The 19611-nt window shown below is 37.3% G+C and overlaps 3 protein-coding genes across 3 annotated transcripts; 2 read left to right on the top strand and 1 right to left on the bottom strand.

The window, feature by feature from the left end:
- Positions 1–1365: 1365 nt before the first annotated feature.
- On the top strand, positions 1366–5331 carry LOC129116557 (uncharacterized; the record flags this gene model as incomplete). Its single annotated transcript, XM_054627408.1, has 5 exons — positions 1366–1498; positions 1584–1883; positions 2517–2639; positions 3376–3419; positions 4574–5331. Coding segments are annotated over 5 exons (780 nt in total), but the record flags the coding sequence as incomplete, so codon positions are not given.
- Positions 5332–10217: 4886 nt separating this feature from the next.
- On the top strand, positions 10218–13736 carry LOC129116554 (uncharacterized). Its single transcript, XM_054627405.1, has 6 exons — positions 10218–10245; positions 10531–10833; positions 10916–11215; positions 11609–11716; positions 12476–12519; positions 13620–13736. Exons 1-6 carry the CDS (start codon positions 10218–10220, stop codon positions 13734–13736), a joined length of 900 nt encoding a protein of 299 aa, XP_054483380.1.
- A 977-nt stretch (positions 13737–14713) lies between these two features.
- LOC129116555 (SLAM family member 9-like) lies at positions 14714–18770 on the bottom strand. Its single transcript, XM_054627407.1, has 4 exons — positions 18534–18770; positions 16093–16401; positions 15717–16007; positions 14714–15184 (listed from the first exon to the last, which is right to left on the bottom strand). The coding sequence occupies exons 1-4, from the start codon at positions 18580–18582 to the stop codon at positions 15054–15056; spliced, it is 780 nt and encodes a 259-aa protein (XP_054483382.1). The 5' UTR covers positions 18583–18770; the 3' UTR covers positions 14714–15053.
- Between the last annotated feature and the right edge of the window lie 841 nt (positions 18771–19611).

Raw genomic sequence — 19611 nt, 5'->3', positions numbered from 1 at the left:
GAAAAAAATCTCTCTGGTTTAATAAAGCTGATTTTGAGTTATTAAAGGCAGTATTTTGTTTCATGTCAGAGGAGCAGTCGAAGTTTACGGAAGTTGTGTCACAAGGCCGTCTTAGATTGATAAAATATGAGAGCCATGGTGTGATGGGAAGATAGTCACAAGTCAACCTATGGAAACAAACTGGATTCATTTATGTTGTTCAAATAATTTAATTTATTTTAATTTGGGACTATTTGGAATGCTTGTTACATAAAATGTCTTCACAGTCCATTTCCTGAGAAGTTACAATTTTTTTTGAGCGCTCACAAATCTCCTTACCACTTCCTCATGTAGACCATTTTGCAGAATGGGGCCGTGTGTTGCACTTCTCTTTATCGTTTATCTGCTGCGTTCATGTGAAGCACAAGGTAAGAACTTTATTTGATATACATTTACGGTTGTTGATCGTCTTTATTTGTTTTCAAGGTCAGAGCTTTTGTACCGTAGCACTATTTCACCAATAGAAGTTAGATGACAAACTTTCAGACTTATTTTTTAACTATGTAATTTAAAGGAATGTATACAATTCTCAGAGATATGCTCATTGTCAATTATTTCAATAATGATGCTAATAAAATCTTTTATTGAGATACGTTGAGATATACTATGATACTCAATGTCAGTTAATCCCTCAGGCGTCAAAAAACACAAAACTGTTTCTTTATGGTTAATCTGGATATTATTATTATTATTATTATTATGGATATATCTTTAGTTTAATAGAAGGAAAAACACACCAGTATACTTCAAAGTGTGTTAAAATCATTTCTGGCTTTATTTCAATACATATTATAAACGTTATATTAGATGACATCTGTGGTCTCTTAAAAGAGGACAAAGTTAAAGAAAGTCCCCTGTTTTTCAGAATGAAAATCCTTTGTCATGTTAAAAAAAAAATATGAGTGACATCTTCCTCTCAGTGGGCTTAGTTTCACCTGTTAAACTCCTCATGAGCCAATGTGTCACCAGACAAAACCAATATAAGACATTTTAAAATAACTCTTCCAATTAATGATGAACCATGAAAAGCTGAATGTGTTTGAACTGATGGTTCAATGTATAAGAAACATAGTAGGGATGAAGTAACATTCAGTTATAATCATATATTGTGTGTGATTTTTATTGTTTTATGTGTCTCCTGTTTTTACAGGGCCCAATGCTGTGACTCCTGTGTTTGTGAAGAAGGGAGATGATCTGATTCTGAATGTCGATGCTGATGTTCCTGAGGTTTTTTTATTTGTTGACTGGAAATTCAATAAAACGGTCAAAATAGTAATATTTATTTCTGGTACAGAACCAACAACATTTCCTAATTTCACTGGAAGGATTGAGTTTGCTGTGAAAAAATTCTCTGTGATATTAAAGAATCTTCAAAAGGCAGACAGTGGAGTTTATACTGCACTAGTGTTAACGAATCGAGGAGACCAACCACTAGCTGAACACAAGGTCACAGTTGAAGGTGAGTTTGTTAACCTTTCAGACACTGATAGAGAGTTTCTGCTCTCATGTTTCTAAAATTCTTCACAGAAACTTTCCCCCCTCAGATCCAGTGTCTCCAGTTAATCTGACAGTGGTCCCAGTGGACCCAGTGGACCCACTGGTCTCCAGAAGCTCCTGTAATCTCATTGTGACCTGCAGTACACAGGACTCCAACATCAGCAGCACTATTAGATGTGTCAACCAAACCTGCAGTCAGGAGGGAGGAGAGCAATCAGAGGTCACAACCTCTGGTGCTTCTCTCCGGGTCCACCTGTTGAATAGCTCAATCATCTGTAACCATAGCAACCATGTTAGCTGGACCAAAGAGATTAAAATGATTGAAGATTTTTGCCCCAAATATGCTGGTAAGACTGAAAGACAAAACGGCTTCCTTATAGTAATGCACATTTTAAGTTTTAAAGAACTCCAAGTGAAGAAGTTCTGTTTATTCTTCTGCGGTACATTAAATACAATGGGTTTCTTACGAATATGGTTGAACTCCATTAATGTTTTATTGTTTTTTCAGGGGTGTGTGGGCTGTATTTTTAGAACTAAAAACCGTTTGCAGTACAAATCTTGTTAACTTCTAAAAATAACCTTTTTTTTTTTTTTTTTTACTGTAAACTGCTGTGAAGTCTTTTTGTGAAGCACAGGAAAAACAACAACTGGTGTGTGTGTGTGTGTGTGTGTGTGTGTGTGTGTGTGTGTGTGTGTGTGTGTGTGTGTGTGTGTGTGTGTGTGTGTGTGTGTGTGTGTGTGTGTGTGTGTGTGTTGGTATAAAATGTAGTTCAAATCAGTTAAAAATATTTTTTTGTTTTTGTTAATTAACGTTTTCTCAAGTGCAAACAATTAAAAAAACAAAATCATGAGCCTCATTTAGCGGCTAGCACAGAATTTACGGAACGTGATGCTACAATGACACATTCCCAACTATGTTGCATGACTGAAACCAGGCAGACTCTTCTAATCTGGCTTTTATTTCGTTTTTTGTTTTGCAGATCCTCCCCCTCCCCCTCCCTCTTCCAATCACATTGTGATTGTTATTTGCGTCATATTTCTTATTCTCATCATAATGGTTGTTCCGTTAGGCCTGTTTCTTCATCATCGACAGAGAGGAACCTGTAAGTCCAAGTATACATTTTAACATATAAACACAAGATCAACAAAATCCTATTTGTTTACTCTATATAGGATTTCAGCTTTTTAAAGTTCATCGTCTGCCATACCTATATACCCTCCTTGTATTATTACGTTATTCAATTACAAAATATACAGTTTAGAGTAGGGAAATCCACAACTAATCATTATTTACCATAGCCAATGTTGTGCCAAACTTCTGTGTACCTTAAAGCCCCTACATGTAGATTTGTTTTTATTTATATAGCCTAATGTCACAAATCACAAATTTGCCTGATAGGGCTTCACAATCTGTACAATTTAGAACATCCTATGTCCTTGGATGCTTGCATCAGATAAGTTAATCATTTTTTTGTGATAAATATACATATACATACTTTTAATTGTTGAAAAAGGAGACAACCTCAAAAATTGGTGCAGTTTTTATGCTTTGCCCATTCATTCTTAGCATCACCAGGTCAGGGCCCAGAGGTATCTGCATGCTTTGCTGTCTGCCAAAGCTCATTGTTTTGATAAAACCTCTAGGAGTCGCCAACATCCCAACATATCAAATCCCACACACAGAGGCTTTAAAGTGTGCTGCTGTTTGAGGATGGAGTAATTTAGACACACCCAGAAATGCGGTCTCCATTAAGCTGCAGCTCAAGTAATTTAATTGTTAAACAGTTAAAAAAACAGATATCTTTAAAGCGCAGTTTTTTTTCTATGACTGACCTGCAGATAAAAGAGAGACCATCGAGAATACTGTTTATGGAGTTCCTCAGGTACTTTTTTTTTCTAACATCCCTCTCTGATTGACGCAAAATTAAGAAATGTTTTTTAAATCTAAACCTGATGCCTCACATGCTTCTATTGGCTATGCTCATAAATCAGTATGCATTTTCCTGACATGGTGTTGTATTTACTTTATATAACCTGTGACTCATCTCTTCATCAGTTATCTACCACTTATCTGTTTCCAGGTCCTACTGCTTGCTGCTACCTGCCACATGCACACATCACTGGTTGTGCTGCTTGCTTGTGCTCAAATGTAATGTTTTGGACCCGATGAACCTAATGCACCACTATCCATCTATCCAAACTGGGTCTCTTCTGGCAATTTGTCCACTCAAACTGTTTCTTTCTGCTGTGTATGTGTCGTTTGCTTTTGTCTTTGTTGTCCCATCATTGCGATGCTCCACTTTGCAAAATAGCAAATGCACTCTTCGTACAAATAACGAGTCCCATACTGGTGTCTAAAATACTTCAACAATGTAATTTGAATATATCACTTCTACTACATGATCATAGCTTTACTGGCTTCTTGTTTTGCTTCCGTTTATTTGCACACACCAGTTAACCTAAGCTACATGTGACTTTTTACTGAGCCAAAGGTTTTGTACTGCATTTACTTACACAATGAACATTGTGAGCAGAAGACTCTCAGGTGAGATCTGCACTCATTGTCTGCATGTGTGTTAATTGTTTTGCAAATCTCATTTTCAGTCTTAAAACAACTAGAGAAAACTAAATGATAGTTTTCTCTAGTTGTTTTAAGACTGAAAATAGATTTGCATCACGTGTGTCTTTTTCTAGATACAACATACTTCATGTGTTGTCAAAGTGGCGTAGATGCTTTGTTCATGTGCTTGTGTTTAAGCTGCAGTGTGATGTGCTCTCTCTCGGCCAAAAGATTCGTTTGAACTCAGCGCTTCGTGAAAAACGCCTTAAAAATATGTTTTGTAGCAATTTCATGCATGTAAGATAACATTTAACTGTAATGTTATAAAAATCTGACTTATCCTTTATGAAGACAAACAATATTTTTTAAGTATTTATATGAGCAGCTGGGAGATAACTTTCCACTTTAAAAATATCTCAATAGTGAAATTTAAAAATGGCAGACGTTTGTTCAAGATGTATTTGATTTATTTTCCAGGTCGCACCTACAGCCCAACCTCGGGATCAGAATCCGACAGATGATGCTTCAGGTCTTTCTCCAACCTCCACCTACAGCTTGGTAGGACCTCACACTGGACCTCTGGAACCCACTGAGACTAGAGACACGACTCAACCAGAGAGCGTGTATGCTCAGGTGACGAAGCCATCCAGGTCCTAAACAATTAATGAAGTATTCAACAATTCCTGAAGTTTCAAGTTCTATTTAAAGCTAGGGTGGGTATTAATTAATTAATTTCTTTACTGTAATATTTGGCAAAACTGTCCTAATAGCCAGTCAGCTATATGTAGGTGAAGTGCTCTGAGAATATCTGCTCATAACTTTGCTCTCCCCTGCCTCTGTGGGCCGCACCCAAAAATTGCCACCGCTCATGTACACTTTGACCAATCAGAGCGAGGCTCCGATTCTCCGTTCTTATTGGCTGTGGGACTGTCCGGTCACCTTGGCAACGACGTTGGTGCGTCCCTGCGTGTTTCGTCTTCCTATCAATGTAACTGAATTCACATGAACGCGCATAACTGACGTTCGGTGGGAGGAGCTACAGCAGGTAGCGTGGCAGGGAGAGGCCAGAGAGCACGCGACGGAATCTCAACGGCTGTTTTCGCCCACCCTAGCTTTAAGTGTTGCCAAAGATATCAATGTTTAAGTTTATGGGACCTGCTTATGTGAAGAAATAATTTGTATGTATGTACAAAGTGAGAACAGTGATAATTGGATACAATCAATGGATAATAAATAAAGCATTTGTTTAAAAGAAATAATGTTTACATGAAGTTTTTCTCACCAAAATGCATTACTGAGTCCATGTTTTAAATCCATCACCCTCACCATGGAACATTTGCAAAGCTGATTTTATAATTGTTTAAATCTTACATTTTTTTACGTCCATGTTTGCTGGCTTGCATTCTTCCACCTCCTCCTCTATACTGCCTTTTCTTGTGTGTTACTGCCTCCAGCTGTGGCCAAACCGACAGAGAACATGACTAAAAACAGCATAATAGTTTTATGTTGATTCATTTTTTTATTTTATTATTTAGCTTAGCTTGCTTTTTTGTGTTAATTGAAACAATCACGTTCAAGTGCTGGCCTATATGTTCTCTACTTAAAAATGCAGTAATGGAGGTAAATGGTACTTCATACACCGAACATGAAAATGAGTTATCTAATTATTAATGTAATTAAATATTCCTATAATTAACATTTCTGTTTTACACATTTATAAAAGTCATAAGACTTTGAGTTTCAGCTCGGTTTGCTTTTTATACCATAAAAAAACACCAATGAGTGATGCTAAGCAAGCTTTTACAGAACTCTCAAACTCCCCACCCACAACACTCATGAGTTTTTTACATTTTCTGTTGTAAAACAACGGAAGACCTCGAGTTAAAGACACATAGACAAAATGACAAGTATGTGTATTGTACATGGCAATGCACTGTAAAATGTTGGGTTTAGCACTTTCTGTTAAACTAATGTAGAATAACAACTGGAATGTAGTCACTTTAGATTGAATATGTTGTGTTCAAGGTGCTCTATGGCCTCTGGGCCTCTACTGAGTCTATTGATGGTATGGGCATTACTTCTTTTTTGTTATGTATGGCTGTTATTGACAGACAGTTAGCACTTTAGTACATGATGTACATTTGCACCTTAGGAGGATTAGCTGGTTAACATGGCACCTCACCATGGGAAGATATGTTTTATGATACTACTAAAAGCACTTACACATTGAATATGATTGAATTTGAAGCAGTCATATACTTTTAAATAGACGCTTCCTTCCTAAAAAAACTTTCAGATTTTCCATCTCAAATGAGAGAATGTTTCATCACAAACAGCTGTAACCTGGATATGAATGCCCGTCGGGTTATTGTGGGTTTGCTAATGTTACTGTACTCCAGGAAGCCCTCCTTTCTGTGTAAAGTCGGATCCTTCTGTACGTCCATATCATTTTGAAGTAACTAACATCAAAAAACATTTTGTCGAAGCCCCTTTTGTTTTTCAGTCGCAGCGACAAGGACATGAGAAGGACCACCAGAGGAGAGAATGTGAAAGTAATCTTGTAAGTCACTGATAATGATTCTATCCTGATGGAAAAGTCTGATGATGATGAATGAAGGATGAGTATGATGGATTTAAATGTGTTGGAAATTGTATGTATTTGTTACACTTTTACTGAATTAACATCAAGCTCTGGAATGTTAAGTGCAGATGGAGAGATCAAATGAGAAAAAAATCTCTCTGGTTTAATAAAGCTGATTTTGAGTTATTAAAGGCAGTATTTTGTTTCATGTCAGAGGAGCAGTCGAAGCTGACAGATGTTGTGTCACACGGCCGTCTTAGATTGATAAAATATGAGAGCCATGGCGTGATGGGAAGATAGTCACAAGTCAACCTATGGACACAAACTGTTCAAAGAATAATCCCATTTCCTTAAAATGGGATTATACAGTCAGCTTTTTCTTGAGCGTTCACAAATCTCCTTACCACTTCCTCATGTAGACCAGTTTGCAGGATGGGGCCGTGGGAGACACTTCTCTTTTCCGTTTATCTGCTGCGTTCATGTGAAGCACAAAGTAAGAACTTTATTTTATATACATTTATGGTTGTTGATTGTCTTTATTTGTTTTCAAGGTCAAAGCTTTTGTACCGTAGCACTATTTCACCAATAGAAGTTAGATGACAAACTTTCAGACTTAGTTGTGAACTATGTAACTTAGAGGAATGTGTCACGGGTGTGTTAAGGACCCAAAAGCAATGCGACAGAAACACGGAGTAGTAGGGATACGCTTTGTTCCAGACGGGAAAACCAGACTGACCGCCTGTCTCACAGCGGGATGTAAAGAGTGGGATGTAAATGTAACTGTTTCTTCACTGTCACACTAACATCAATCACTGCAGCCATTTATTGGAGATGATACACGGGCATACTGCCTGTATTGTAAGGCTGATTTATACGCCAAACTTTGTGATATAAAGAAAACACATGACAACTCAAAAACATACTCAAAAGGCAAAGCCTTATAACAGTTCCACCCAAAGCAAGCTGCCAGTAATGAGTAAAAAAAACCCAAAAAAAACAATAACAATTATGCAAATTAGGCGATGACGTCATTTAGCGACTTAGGACAGCCAAAAGGTACTGTCCTTACTGAGGAGTTGGCAACACTGCAAGGCATGCAGAAAGAGTTTCTGTTTCTTCTTCTTCTTCTTCTTGGGTTTTAACGACAGCTTGCATCCGTAGCGTTGCATTACTACCATCTTCTGGAGTTAGTTAACTCCTACCTGCTATATCTTACTCATCAGACCTGTTCTTCAGTGCTTCAACATGATGGAGCATATTTCATCTTTCCCCAGTGCAGTCTTCCCTGTTTTAGCCACCTCTCCTACCTGAGTCCCAGTATTTTCTCCAGTACATCCGTTTTGCCTGTCTTATTGTTCTCCTTACAACTGCCTGAGCTTGTTTGCACTATATCATTTGCTGGAAATGATGTGTTCTTTTCACGAGCTTAAATGCTTTGTTTCTACTTCTTACTGCTTCTTTACATTTGTTATCCCACCATGGTACTGCCTTCCTCTGTATTTTGCCTTTACTTTTAGGTATAGATTCTAATGCAGCTGATATTATACCCTGTCTTACTTTGTTATCTAATGTTTCTATGTCCATATTATAATCAGTCTGACTCAGGTATCTATCACTGTCTTTTTAAAAACATTTCCCAGTCAGCCTTCTCAAACACCCATCTTCCTCCTCTGGGTTCTGTGGTCAGCACTGTAGAAATGTTAAGTTTACATAAGACTGGATAATGGTTGCTCCCTATGGTTCCTTCTTGATGCACCTTCCAATCACACAAAGGTGTCATATTACTGGAGACCAGTGTGAGATCAAGTACTGATTCCTTTCTGGTGTTGACATCTATTCTTGTTTTATTTCCATTGTTTAAGCACACTAAGTTTTTTTCATTTAAGAGCTCTTCTATTACTTGACCATTCTTATCCATTCTTTCAATCTGGATCCTTTCAGTTTTAGATTTAATCTCAGATGTTGCATTTATCACCCCTGCTATAAATGTTACCAGTTTCTTCTTCTCTGCTCTTGTTGTTTGTCTGCAGTTTGCTCTATATCATGTTCTCCCCCCTTAATCGGCTTTTTCTGTTCAGCTTTCTTAACTGCTTCTGCAGAAGAAACTTTTTCCTTCACTTTTATCTGCTGCACCTCCACCTCTCGTCTCAATACTTCACACCCCCAAAAGGCAACACTATGATTACCTCCACAGTAACACTTTGGTCTCACTCCCTCTCCACACTTCCCCATACTCATGATCCCCACCACACCTAGCACATCTTCTTTTTCCTTTGCACACCTTAGCCACATGTCCAAATTCCTGACAGTTAAAGCACCTCATAGGCTTTGGTATGAATTCTCTTACATTGTATCTCATGAATCCATAGTATAGCTCCTTAGGGATAATCTTGGTCTCAAACTCAACTAAAATGGTTTCCGTCTCCATTTTCTCAACTCCCCTTGTCATTCTTTTAGCATCTTTGACTGATTCATTCCGCATCCTCAAGTTCTCCACCAGTTCTTTCATGCCAACACTGTAAGGTACTCCGGTAATCACCCCCCTGCAACCACCAACCTTCTTCTCCCCCACTCTTACTACTTTAGCAACTTTGATTCTTTCCAACAAAACTAATTTTCTTTGCCTTCTCCGTCTGCGCCTCAGTATTACAGCCAATAAGCAGGTTTCCATCTCCCAAAACTCTCGCATATTTCACTTCTCCAACCTGCCCTCTAATGATTTTTGTTAGCTTTTGCAGATCGACTTTCTTTACTCCCCCCTCTCCTTCAAATCGAACCACAACATTAAGCAACTCAGCTTCCGGGTCCTTCTCCTCCCCTCACTCCCCTCACCCACCTGAGCTAGCTGCATTATTTTTTCTTTCTCTTGCGGCTAGCCGTCTTAATGGGTCGATTCCCTCTCACCTCCTCCTCTCACTCCCTCTCCCTCCTCCCGTCACTACGCTTTCCCTCTTCCTCACTAAACTCCATGCTGTTGCTGTCAACATCTGACTATCTGATTATGTGAGTGAGAGAGAGTGTCAGGATGGAGGGGGCTGAGTAGTGACAGGCTGGTGAGGTGGGAGTGGCTGAGAGGTGAGTGAGAGACTGAGTGACAGGAGTGTATGGGAGCAGAACTGTGACAGAATGTTTGCAATTCTCAGAGATATGCTCATTGTCAATTATTTCAATAATGATGCTAATAAAATCTTTTATTGAGATACGTTGAGATATACTATGATACTCTATGTCAGTTAATCCAGCAGGTGTCACCAAACAAAAGAGCTGAGTGTTTCTTTATGGTTATCCTGGATATTATTATTATTATTATTATGGATATATCTTCAGTTTAAGAGAAGGCAAAACACACCAGTATACTTCAAAGTGTTCATTCTTGAACAAAGCTCTAATACTGAATAGAACCTTTAAGGTGGTTAGAGACACATACTAGCCACATGTTGAAAAGGTGTAGATGCATACGTCTCTCTGAGACACATGTAACTACCTCAGTATTCAGTCTGTGGAAATAACTGCTCACTGTCTGATTTTATAAACACATCCATGGTCTGCTGGGGGAACAATAGTGTGGGTAAGAGGGAGGGAAAAGAAGAAAAGGTGAAAGAAAGTCTTCCTCTCAGTGGGATTAGCTTCACCTCTTAAACTTCTCTTTACTGAGGCAATATGTGTCACCAGACAAAACCAATATAAGCGATTTTATAAGAACTCTTCCAATCATTGTTAAGCCATGATAAGCTGAAGGTGTTTGAGCTGATGGTTCAATGTATAAGAAACATAGTAGGGATGAAGTAACATTCAGTTATATTCATATATTGTGTGTGATTTTTATTGTTTTATGCGTCTACTGTTTTTACAGGGCCCATTGCTGTGACTCCTGTGTTTGTGAAGAAGGGAGATGATCTGCTTCTGAATGTTGATGATGTTCCTGAGGATTTTGTACTTGTTGACTGGAACTTCAATACAACTAAATTAGTAAGATTTATTCATGGTAGTGAACCAACAATCTTTTCTAATTTCAATGGAAGGATTGAGTTTGCTGTGAAAAAATTCTCTGTGAAATTAAAGAATCTACAAAAGGCAGACAGTGGAGTTTATACTGCAAAAGTGTTAAGGAATCAAGAAACCCAACCACTAGCTGAATACAAGGTCACAGTTGAAGGTGAGTTTGTTAACCTTTCAGACACTGATAGAGAGTTTCTGTCTCATGTTTCTAATTCTTCACGGAAACTTTCCCCCCTCAGATCCAGTGTCTCCAGTTAAACTGACAGTGGTCCCAGTGGACCCAGTGGACCCACTGGTCTCCAGAAGCTCCTGTAATCTCACTGTGACCTGCAGTACACAGGACTCCCACATCAGCAGCACTATTAGATGTGTCAACCAAACCTGCAGTCAGGAGGGAGGAGAGCAATCAGAGGTCACAACCTCTGGTGCTTCTCTCCGGGTCTACCTGTTGAATAGCTCAATCATCTGTAACCATAGCAACCATGTTAACTGGACCAAAGAGATTAAAATGATTGAAGACTTTTGCCGCAAACATCCTGGTAAGACTGAAAGACAAAACGGGTTCCTTATAGTAATGCACATTTTAAGTTTTAAAGAACATTTTTATAACTCCAAGTGAAGAAGTTCTGTTTATTTTTCTGCGGTACATTAAATAAAATGGGTTTCTTACGAATATGGTTGAACTCCATTTATGTTTTATTGTTTTTTCAGGGTGTGTGGGCTGTATTTTTAGAAATAAAAAACATTTGCAGTACAAATATTGTTAACTTCTAAAAATAACTTTTTTTTACTGTAAACTGCTGTGAAGCATTTTTGTGAAGTACAGGAAAAGCGTGTGTGTGTGTTACAATGACACATTCCCAACTATGTTGCATGATTTAAACCAGGCAGACTCTTCTAATCTGGCTTTTATTTTGTTTTTTGTTTTGCAGATCCTCCCTCTTCCAATCACATTGTGACTGTTATTTGCGTCATATTTCCTCTCATCATAATGGCTGTTCTGTTAGGCCTGTTTCTTCATTGTCAACAGAGAGGAACCTGTAAGTCCAAGTATACATTTTAACATATAAACACAAGTAACATCTACAAATTCCTATTTGTTTACTCTATATAGGATTTCAGCTTTTTAAAGTTCATCGTCTGCCATACCTATATACCCCCCTTGTATTATTAAGTTATTCAATTACACAATATACAGTCTAAAGTAGGGAAATCCACAACTAATCATTATTTACCATAGCCAATGTTGTGCCAAACTTCTGTGTACCTTAAAGCCCCTACATGTAGATTTGTTTTTAATTTTATCTATATAGCCTAATGTCACAAATCACAAATTTGCCTGATAGGGCTTCACAATCTGTACAATTTAGGACATCCTATGTCCTTGGATGATTGCATCAGATAAGTAAATACATTTTTTTGTGATAAATATACATGTGATATATTATCAAAATATACTTTTAATTGTTGAAAAAGGAGACAACCTCAAAATTGGTGCAGTCTTTATGCTTTGCCCATTCATTCTTAGCATCACCAGGTCAGGTCCCAGAGGTATCTGCATGCTTTGCTGTCTGCCAAAGCTCATTGTTTTGATAAAACCTCTAGGAGTCGCCAACATCCCAACATATCAAATCCCACACACAGAGGCTTTAAAGTGTGCTGCTGTTTGAGGATGGAGTAATTTAGACACACCCAGAAATGCGGACTCCATTAAGCAGCAGCTCAAGTAATTTAATTGTTAAACAGTTAAAAAAACAGATATCTTTAAAGTGCTGTGTTTTTCTATGACTGACCTGCAGATAAAAGAGAGAGCATCGAGAATACTGTTTATGAAGTTCCTCAGGTACTTTTTTTTTCCTAACATCCCTCTCTGATTGATGCAAAATTAAGAAATGTTTTTTAAATCTAAACCTGATGCCTCACATGCTTCTATTGGCTATTCTCATAAATCAGTATGCATTTTCCTGACATGGTGTTGTATTTACTTTATATAACCTGTGACTCATCTCTTCATCAGTTATCTACCACTTATCTGTTTCCAGGTCCTGCTGCTTGCTGCTACCTGCCACATGCACACATCACTGGTTGTGCTGCTTGCTTGTGCTCAAATGTAATGTTTTGGACCCGATGAACCTAATGCACCACTATCCATCTATCCAAACTGGGTCTCTTCTGGCAATTTGTCCACTCAAACTGTTTCTTTCTGCTGTGTATGTGCCGTTTTCTTGTGTCTTTGTTGTCCCATCATTGCGATGCTCCCCTTTGCAAAACAGCAAATGCACTTTTGTACAAATATCGAGTCCCATACTGGTGTCTAAAATACTGCAACAATGTAATTTGAATATTTGAATCACTTCTACTACATGATCATAGCTGTGTTGTCTTCTCCCTTTGCTTCAGTTTATTTGAACAAACCAGTTAACCTAAGCTACATGTGACTTTTTACTGAACCAAAGGTCTTGTGCAGGAGCTTCTCAGATGAGATCTGCACTCATTGTCTGCATGTGTGTTAATTGTTTTGCGAACCTCATTTTCAGTCTTAAAACAACTACAGAAAACTATAATTTTCAGTGTATTTTTCTAAATACAACATACTTCATGTGTTGTCAAAGTGGCGTAGATGCTTTGTTCATGTGCTTGTGTTTAAGCTGCAGTGTGATGTGCTCTCACGGCCAAAAGATTTGTTTAAACTCAGCTCTTCGTGAAAAATGCCTTAAAAATATGTTTTGTAGCAACTTCATGCATTTAAGATACAATTTCATTGTAATGTTACGAAAAACAGAATTATCATTTCTAAATACAAAGACAAACTTCGCATTCTTTTGAAGTATTTATATGAGCAGCTGGGAGATAACTTTCCACTTTAAAAATATCTCAATAAAAAATAAAGTGAAATGTAAAAATGGCAGACTTTGCTAAAGATGTATGTGATTTATTTTCCAGGGCTCAACAAAAGCCCAACCTCTGGATCAAAATCTGACAGATGATGCTTCAGGTCTTTCTCCAATCTCCACCTACAGCTTGGTAGGACCTCACACTGGACCTCTGAACCCACTGTGACTAGAGACACGACCATCCAGGACCTTAAACAATCCATGAAGATTGTTTTTCAACAATCAATGAAGTTTCAACAGTTCTATTTAAGTGTTTCTAAAGATTTCAATGTTTAAGTTAATGGGACCTGCTTTGTGAATATTCTCTTATGCACAAACCTTTCATTGGAAACAGCTGCAAAACAATGAGGAAATGTTACTAAGCATCACAAACATTCAGAAGTTGCTTTTTGTAGCATCACAACTCGAGATATTAGTAATTATTTTATTGATACATTGAAGATCAATGCTGCAAAGTGAAAAAGACGTTGTTACCCCTGCTGGAAGCCCAAGCTTGGGTACCTGGGCCTTTATCTCACTTTTTAGCTGTCCAGACATTTACATAACGTAACAGTTCAAATTAAACGCAGAAGAAATGTAATTATTTCCTAAATGAGCAACGGTTTACAATTAGGACTTTCAAGGCCCTATGCGATTGGTTTGATTTGAAGCTACATACTGCAGGAGTCTTGTATTGTCTTATTAAAAGCTTGATTGTCATTAAATGTTTTATTTTTATATAATATAATTTACATTCAGTTTGCAAGTGTGTTTACTATAACAACAGCTCTGATTGATTCCTTGTGGATAAACTTACAATATACCAGCGGGGGAAAAGTCAGTTACTCGTGATCTTTAGGTTTCCTTTAATCACAAAAATACACAATAAGTATATAGCTTGAACAAGTTTCCAATTATGGTGCATGTACCAGATACTGCTTCCAGCCAAAGATTAAAACATGCTGAAACAAAATTTAAAACAGAGTGTACAATGAAACGGGTAAATATGCAATGCTTTTTTTTTTATTATAAACATGACCACATGAAGTGTTATAAGTATATTTATCAAGGCTATTTCTTGTATATTCTTGATCTTGATCATACACAAATAGAGTTAATTTTTTTTAAGCTTTTTTCAAACAACATTTTTACATGGTCACCTCTGTGAAATAATTTGTATTTACAAAGTGAGAACAGTGATAATTGGATACAATCTATGGATAATAAATAAAGCATTTGTTTAAAAGGTAACATTTGCAGTTTTCTTGTGAAGAAACAATGTTTACATGAAGTTTTTCTCACCAAAATGCATTACTGAGTCCACGATTTAAATCCATCACCCTCACCATGGAACATTTGCAAAGCTGATTTTATAAATGTTTAAATCTTACATTTTTTACATCCATGTTTGCTGGCTTGCATTCTTCCACCTCCTCCTCTATACTGCCTTTTCTTGTGTGTTACTGCCTCCAGCTGTGGATCAGTGGTATAGCATGAGCATTCTTTATTTGTGCTTCTTGAGCTTCTCCATGAGGTGAACAGTGATGACGGCCGACACCATGATGACCAGACCGACAGAGAACACGACTATCTTCACCAGGTACACAGAGATACCAGCAGACGGACTCTCTGAACCTGGAAAACAACAAAACAGGTGGTTTCAGTACAACACTGACACAAGATAACATTTTGTGTACTTTACTCAAATGCTGCAGTTCCTGCATTTCAAAATTCTAAAGTGCAGTTGATTTTAACGGACTGCATTGTAAGTTGCAAAACAGCATAATAGTTTAATGTTGATTCATTTTTTATTTTATTATTTAGCTTAGCTTGCTTTTTGTGTTAATTGAAACAATCTCGTTCTAGTGCTGGCCTACATGTTCTCTACTTAAAAATGCAGTAATGGAGGCAAATGGTACTTTCTACACCGAACACGACAATTTGTTATTTAATTATTTATGTAAATAAATGTTCCTATAATTAATATTTCTGTACTTTCTAGTTGAGTTATTTGTTCTCCCATACAGCCTGACAAGGTGGTTCAGACATGATCAGAACGTATCCACTTAAAACACACGTTATATATATATATATAATAAAAACAACCCTTAAGCTAACTCCAAACTGTGCATTATTATAAGCAAGTCATTTTGTCTTTCAGTCTTACCAGGATATTTGAGGCAAAAGTCTTCAATCATTATAACGTCTTTGGTCCAGCTAACATGGTTACTATGGTTACAGATGATTGAGCTATTCAACAGGTGGACCCGGAGAGAAGCACCAGAGGTTGTGACCTCTGATTGCTCTCCTCCCTCCTGACTGCAGGTTTGGTTGACACATCTAATAGTGCTGCTGATGTTGGAGTCCTGTGTACTGCAGGTCACAGTGAGATTACAGGAGCTTCTGGAGACCAGTGGGTCCACTGGGTCCACTGTCAGTTTAACTGGAGACACTGGATCTGAGGGGGGAAAGTTTCTGTGAAGAATTTTAGAAACATGAGAGCAGAAACTCTCTATCAGTGTCTGAAAGGTTAACAAACTCACCTTCAACTGTGACCTTGTATTCAGCTAGTGGTTGGTCTCCTTGAGCCGTTAACACTTTTGCAGTATAAACTCCACTGTCTGCCTTTTGAAGATTCTTCAATTTCACAGAGAATTTTTTCACAGGAAACTCAAACCTTCCAGGTAAATCCACCAAGACAGTTGGCTGTCCACTGGATGTAAATCTTACTAATTTGACCGTTTTATTGAAGTTCCAGTCAACAATTAAAACATCCTCAGGAACATCAGCATCAACATTCAGAATCAGATCATCTCCCTTCTTCACAAATACAGGAGTCACAGCAATGGGCCCTGTAAAAACAGTAGACACATAAAACAATAAATTCACACACAATATATGTGTGTGAATAGGCCACGTCCACACTAACCCGTTTTCAAATGAATCCGCATATGTTTTTCTGCGTTTGCACCGAGCGTCCACACTACACAGCGTTTTAGGGCACCGAAAACGAATAAGTTTGAAAACGATGACGTAGGCACCGGCGTTTCTATTTGATTGGTTCTTATCAGTTATGACGGGTCATTCCCTGATTCTTCACCCCCTTACCACGTGACCCCTTTCCGTAAGAGAACAACAACAACAGCCTTGATACCGATCGACTAGCAGGTTAATTCAACGTGGATAATGTGGTATTTGTTACAAATGTTTCTACATAGATGTTCAAACTGGTAGGGACTTAGGACCCAGGGGAGCACAGGTGACCCATGGCAACCCAGAGGGGGTTAGTGGTCTTTGGCTTCAGCTGGAATCAGCTGTTATGGAGAGATTAAAGGGGCGTGTCCAGTGACGTCATCAGCCCTACAGAACGGACTAATGACGTACTTGTGTTGACCAGATGTATGGACCCATAATCTAGTAAACTTAGTTTAATGACTGTTCATTTAAAGTACATGTGCTGTCTGTGTGGGAGAGATAGAGTTAGACCTGCAGTGTTGTAACTAAGCTTGAAAAATAAAACTTCTAAAAACTTCCACGAAATGTGTCTGTTTGAGTTCATGGAGGAAGATTTTAGAGGAAGTTCTTAAGTATCAAGCAGACAAGTATCAAGAGTAGTGTAATCGTAGTATCTGTAACCAAGCAACCAATGTACTTCCTGTTTACACCGCATGTACGTGAATAGTCATGCCCAGTGTACGTGAATAGTCACGTGATATTCGTTTTCAGGGGAGCAAGTCTGGACGCACATCATTTCGAAAACGATGCTAAAACGCACGTGTGAACGGAGATCTTAAAACCCTGTTTTCATATGAAAACGAGTAAAAACGGGTTAATGTGGACAAGGCCGAAAACGGGTTAATGTGGACAAGGCCTAAGCCCACTGAGAGGAAGTTGTTGCTCAAAGTTTTTCTTTTTAACTCTTTTTAATTTTATTTAAAGATGTCGGTCAGTATTGTTCTTTTTTAAACGTTTAAAAGGCTTTGACTTTCATGCTTAGCATTGAAAACCAAACTTTTGTTTGCTCCATTGTTTCCTGAGAAACAAGCTATTTGTTTTAGATTAGGACGCAAAATTCCTTTTGCCTTTAATAGTGTTTTGTTTTTTATCCTTCAGGCCTACAGTGATGCCACCTTTATGACTTTAAAACATACTTTTGTACTTAGTTAGTTAGTGTTTTTATTCAGTCATCACACACAATACAATGTACACAACCTATATATAATATAGTATACAATATAACTGAAAAGGCATAGGCAGAAGCATTAAGCTTATATATAACTATCCTACTTTCCCAACAATAAAGCCACCCTCAAGAAAAAAAATTATATAAAAAAAAAGAAAAAAAAATTTATATATATTTTCATTCAGACTTGTAACCCTCAAAAATTGTTTTATAAACAATCCTTTTGAAAACCTAAAATAGTTACACATTCTTACATTTATATTAGAATTGTTCCATTCTTTAACCCCAACAATATAAATGAATCTTCTTTTAATCCCATTTATAGCTTTTTGAACGGTAAACTTACAAACATCTCTCAAATCATATTTACACTCGTGAATAAAAAAACAAACCTTTGTACACAGTCTGGCAATGACTTTGTTTGAGCTCTGAACATTGTTTGCATTCTTTTATAATAAATATAATAACTTTTATAATAAATACAATAACTAATAAATATAATAACTAAAATTAAAAATCTACACAACGAAGCATGCCCAAATTAAACGTAATATGATTTTTGTTAACTTTCTCCCAAGTTTTCAGAAATCACTCCCTCTTCTTAGATTTGTGATCAATAAACATTTTTTTGCTGGGTTTTACAAACAAAGAAAGGCTAATCAGTCTGCCCCTGACATATGTATTGCTAATCATGAAATAAATCTGAAGCAACTTCATGATGGTCAGTTCATGTTTTACAATAAAGAGGCATCGCTGCTGTATCTGTTGATAACATTTAAGTAAACAGTGTTCTTATCTTACCTTGTGCCTCAATGCAGACAAGCAGCCCCAGTATCACAAAGATGAACATTATAGAGTCTCTGTCCGGTTGCCCTGTCTGACTACACAATGCAATAATCTGTGTTCTGTTCGGCAATAAACCAACAAATAGCTCACAAACTGCAGGGTTCCAATGACGGCTTATTAATTACACCCAGGAGACGTTTACACACAACTGCTCTTCATCAGACTAAAGTTGACTCTGACTTTGCTCCAAAAAACAAGGAACAGGGCTACAGTCACAGTTGGGGTTATTCTGTCAAAACCACACAACCTTGCTCAGGATGTGAACAAATACGCTCCTCTCTTTGAAGTTTCACTCTGAGCTCTGTTTTACTGCTTGAGATCTGTTAACACAAAGACTTATTTAGTTCAACCCTTTGTTAAGGAAGCAGATTTGAACATATAAGTCCACAACGTGGTGGTTGATATTAATGCTCTGAATATTTGATAGAGAACCTTTGAGGATACTTTTCATCTTTGGCACAAAACCATTATTTGACAGAATAAAAAGGGAAAAACATTAAAAACTAAGACGGAAAAAACATTACCATTGGTGTCAATACACTATATACATCATAACATACTGTTATTTGTATTGTGTGTGTATTTGTTGTATTAGTTTATGTTTTGCTTAAGCCAAACACTTTAATCTTGGGTTCTGACTGCACTTGCTATGATAACCACTTCCTTCCTCATAGGTCTATATTCAACACACTGTATGCAAAACAAAAGATGTTCATAAACTGTAAATGTTCACACTGAAAACTGACAATGCAAAAGTTTTTTTACAAAGTAATCATCCTGCATAATAAACAAAATACTGGTGACCACTGTAGAATGAGTCTTTGCAAGTTGAAATAAAATGTCAAACTATAGAATAAAGATATTAAACAAGTCTACTGTAACTGACATGAATAAAGTAAGTGGTTAAAAGTGATGATTCCTGACTTTTAAGTGATCTTTTCTTGTGGATGTTGACTTTCACATTTGTATCAACAATTTATAATGCAAAGTATGATCCAAGTTGCATATTCATCTTCTATTTGAAGCTGGATTA

The sequence above is a fragment of the Anoplopoma fimbria genome, unplaced genomic scaffold, assembly GCF_027596085.1.
Source record: "Anoplopoma fimbria isolate UVic2021 breed Golden Eagle Sablefish unplaced genomic scaffold, Afim_UVic_2022 Un_contig_13021_pilon_pilon, whole genome shotgun sequence".
NCBI classification, from domain to species: Eukaryota; Metazoa; Chordata; class Actinopteri; order Perciformes; family Anoplopomatidae; genus Anoplopoma; species Anoplopoma fimbria.
Note: the sequence above shows the minus strand (reverse complement) of the source record. Positions and strands in the feature narration are given on the sequence as shown.

Bases quoted from the DNA above. Each gene is read 5' to 3' on its own strand.
- LOC129116555 (XM_054627407.1), bottom strand. From the start codon at position 18,582: ATGTTCATCTTTGTGATACTGGGGCTGCTTGTCTGCATTGAGGCACAA. The intron at 16,402-18,533 runs GTAAGATAAGAA...CTGTTTTTACAG, and splicing joins TGTCTGCATTGAGGCACAAG to GGCCCATTGCTGTGACTCCT. The intron at 16,008-16,092 runs GTGAGTTTGTTA...TTCCCCCCTCAG, and splicing joins ATACAAGGTCACAGTTGAAG to ATCCAGTGTCTCCAGTTAAA.
- LOC129116554 (XM_054627405.1), top strand. From the start codon at position 10,218: ATGGTCTGCTGGGGGAACAATAGTGTGG. The intron at 10,834-10,915 runs GTGAGTTTGTTA...TTCCCCCCTCAG, and splicing joins ATACAAGGTCACAGTTGAAG to ATCCAGTGTCTCCAGTTAAA. The intron at 11,216-11,608 runs GTAAGACTGAAA...TTTGTTTTGCAG, and splicing joins CTTTTGCCGCAAACATCCTG to ATCCTCCCTCTTCCAATCAC.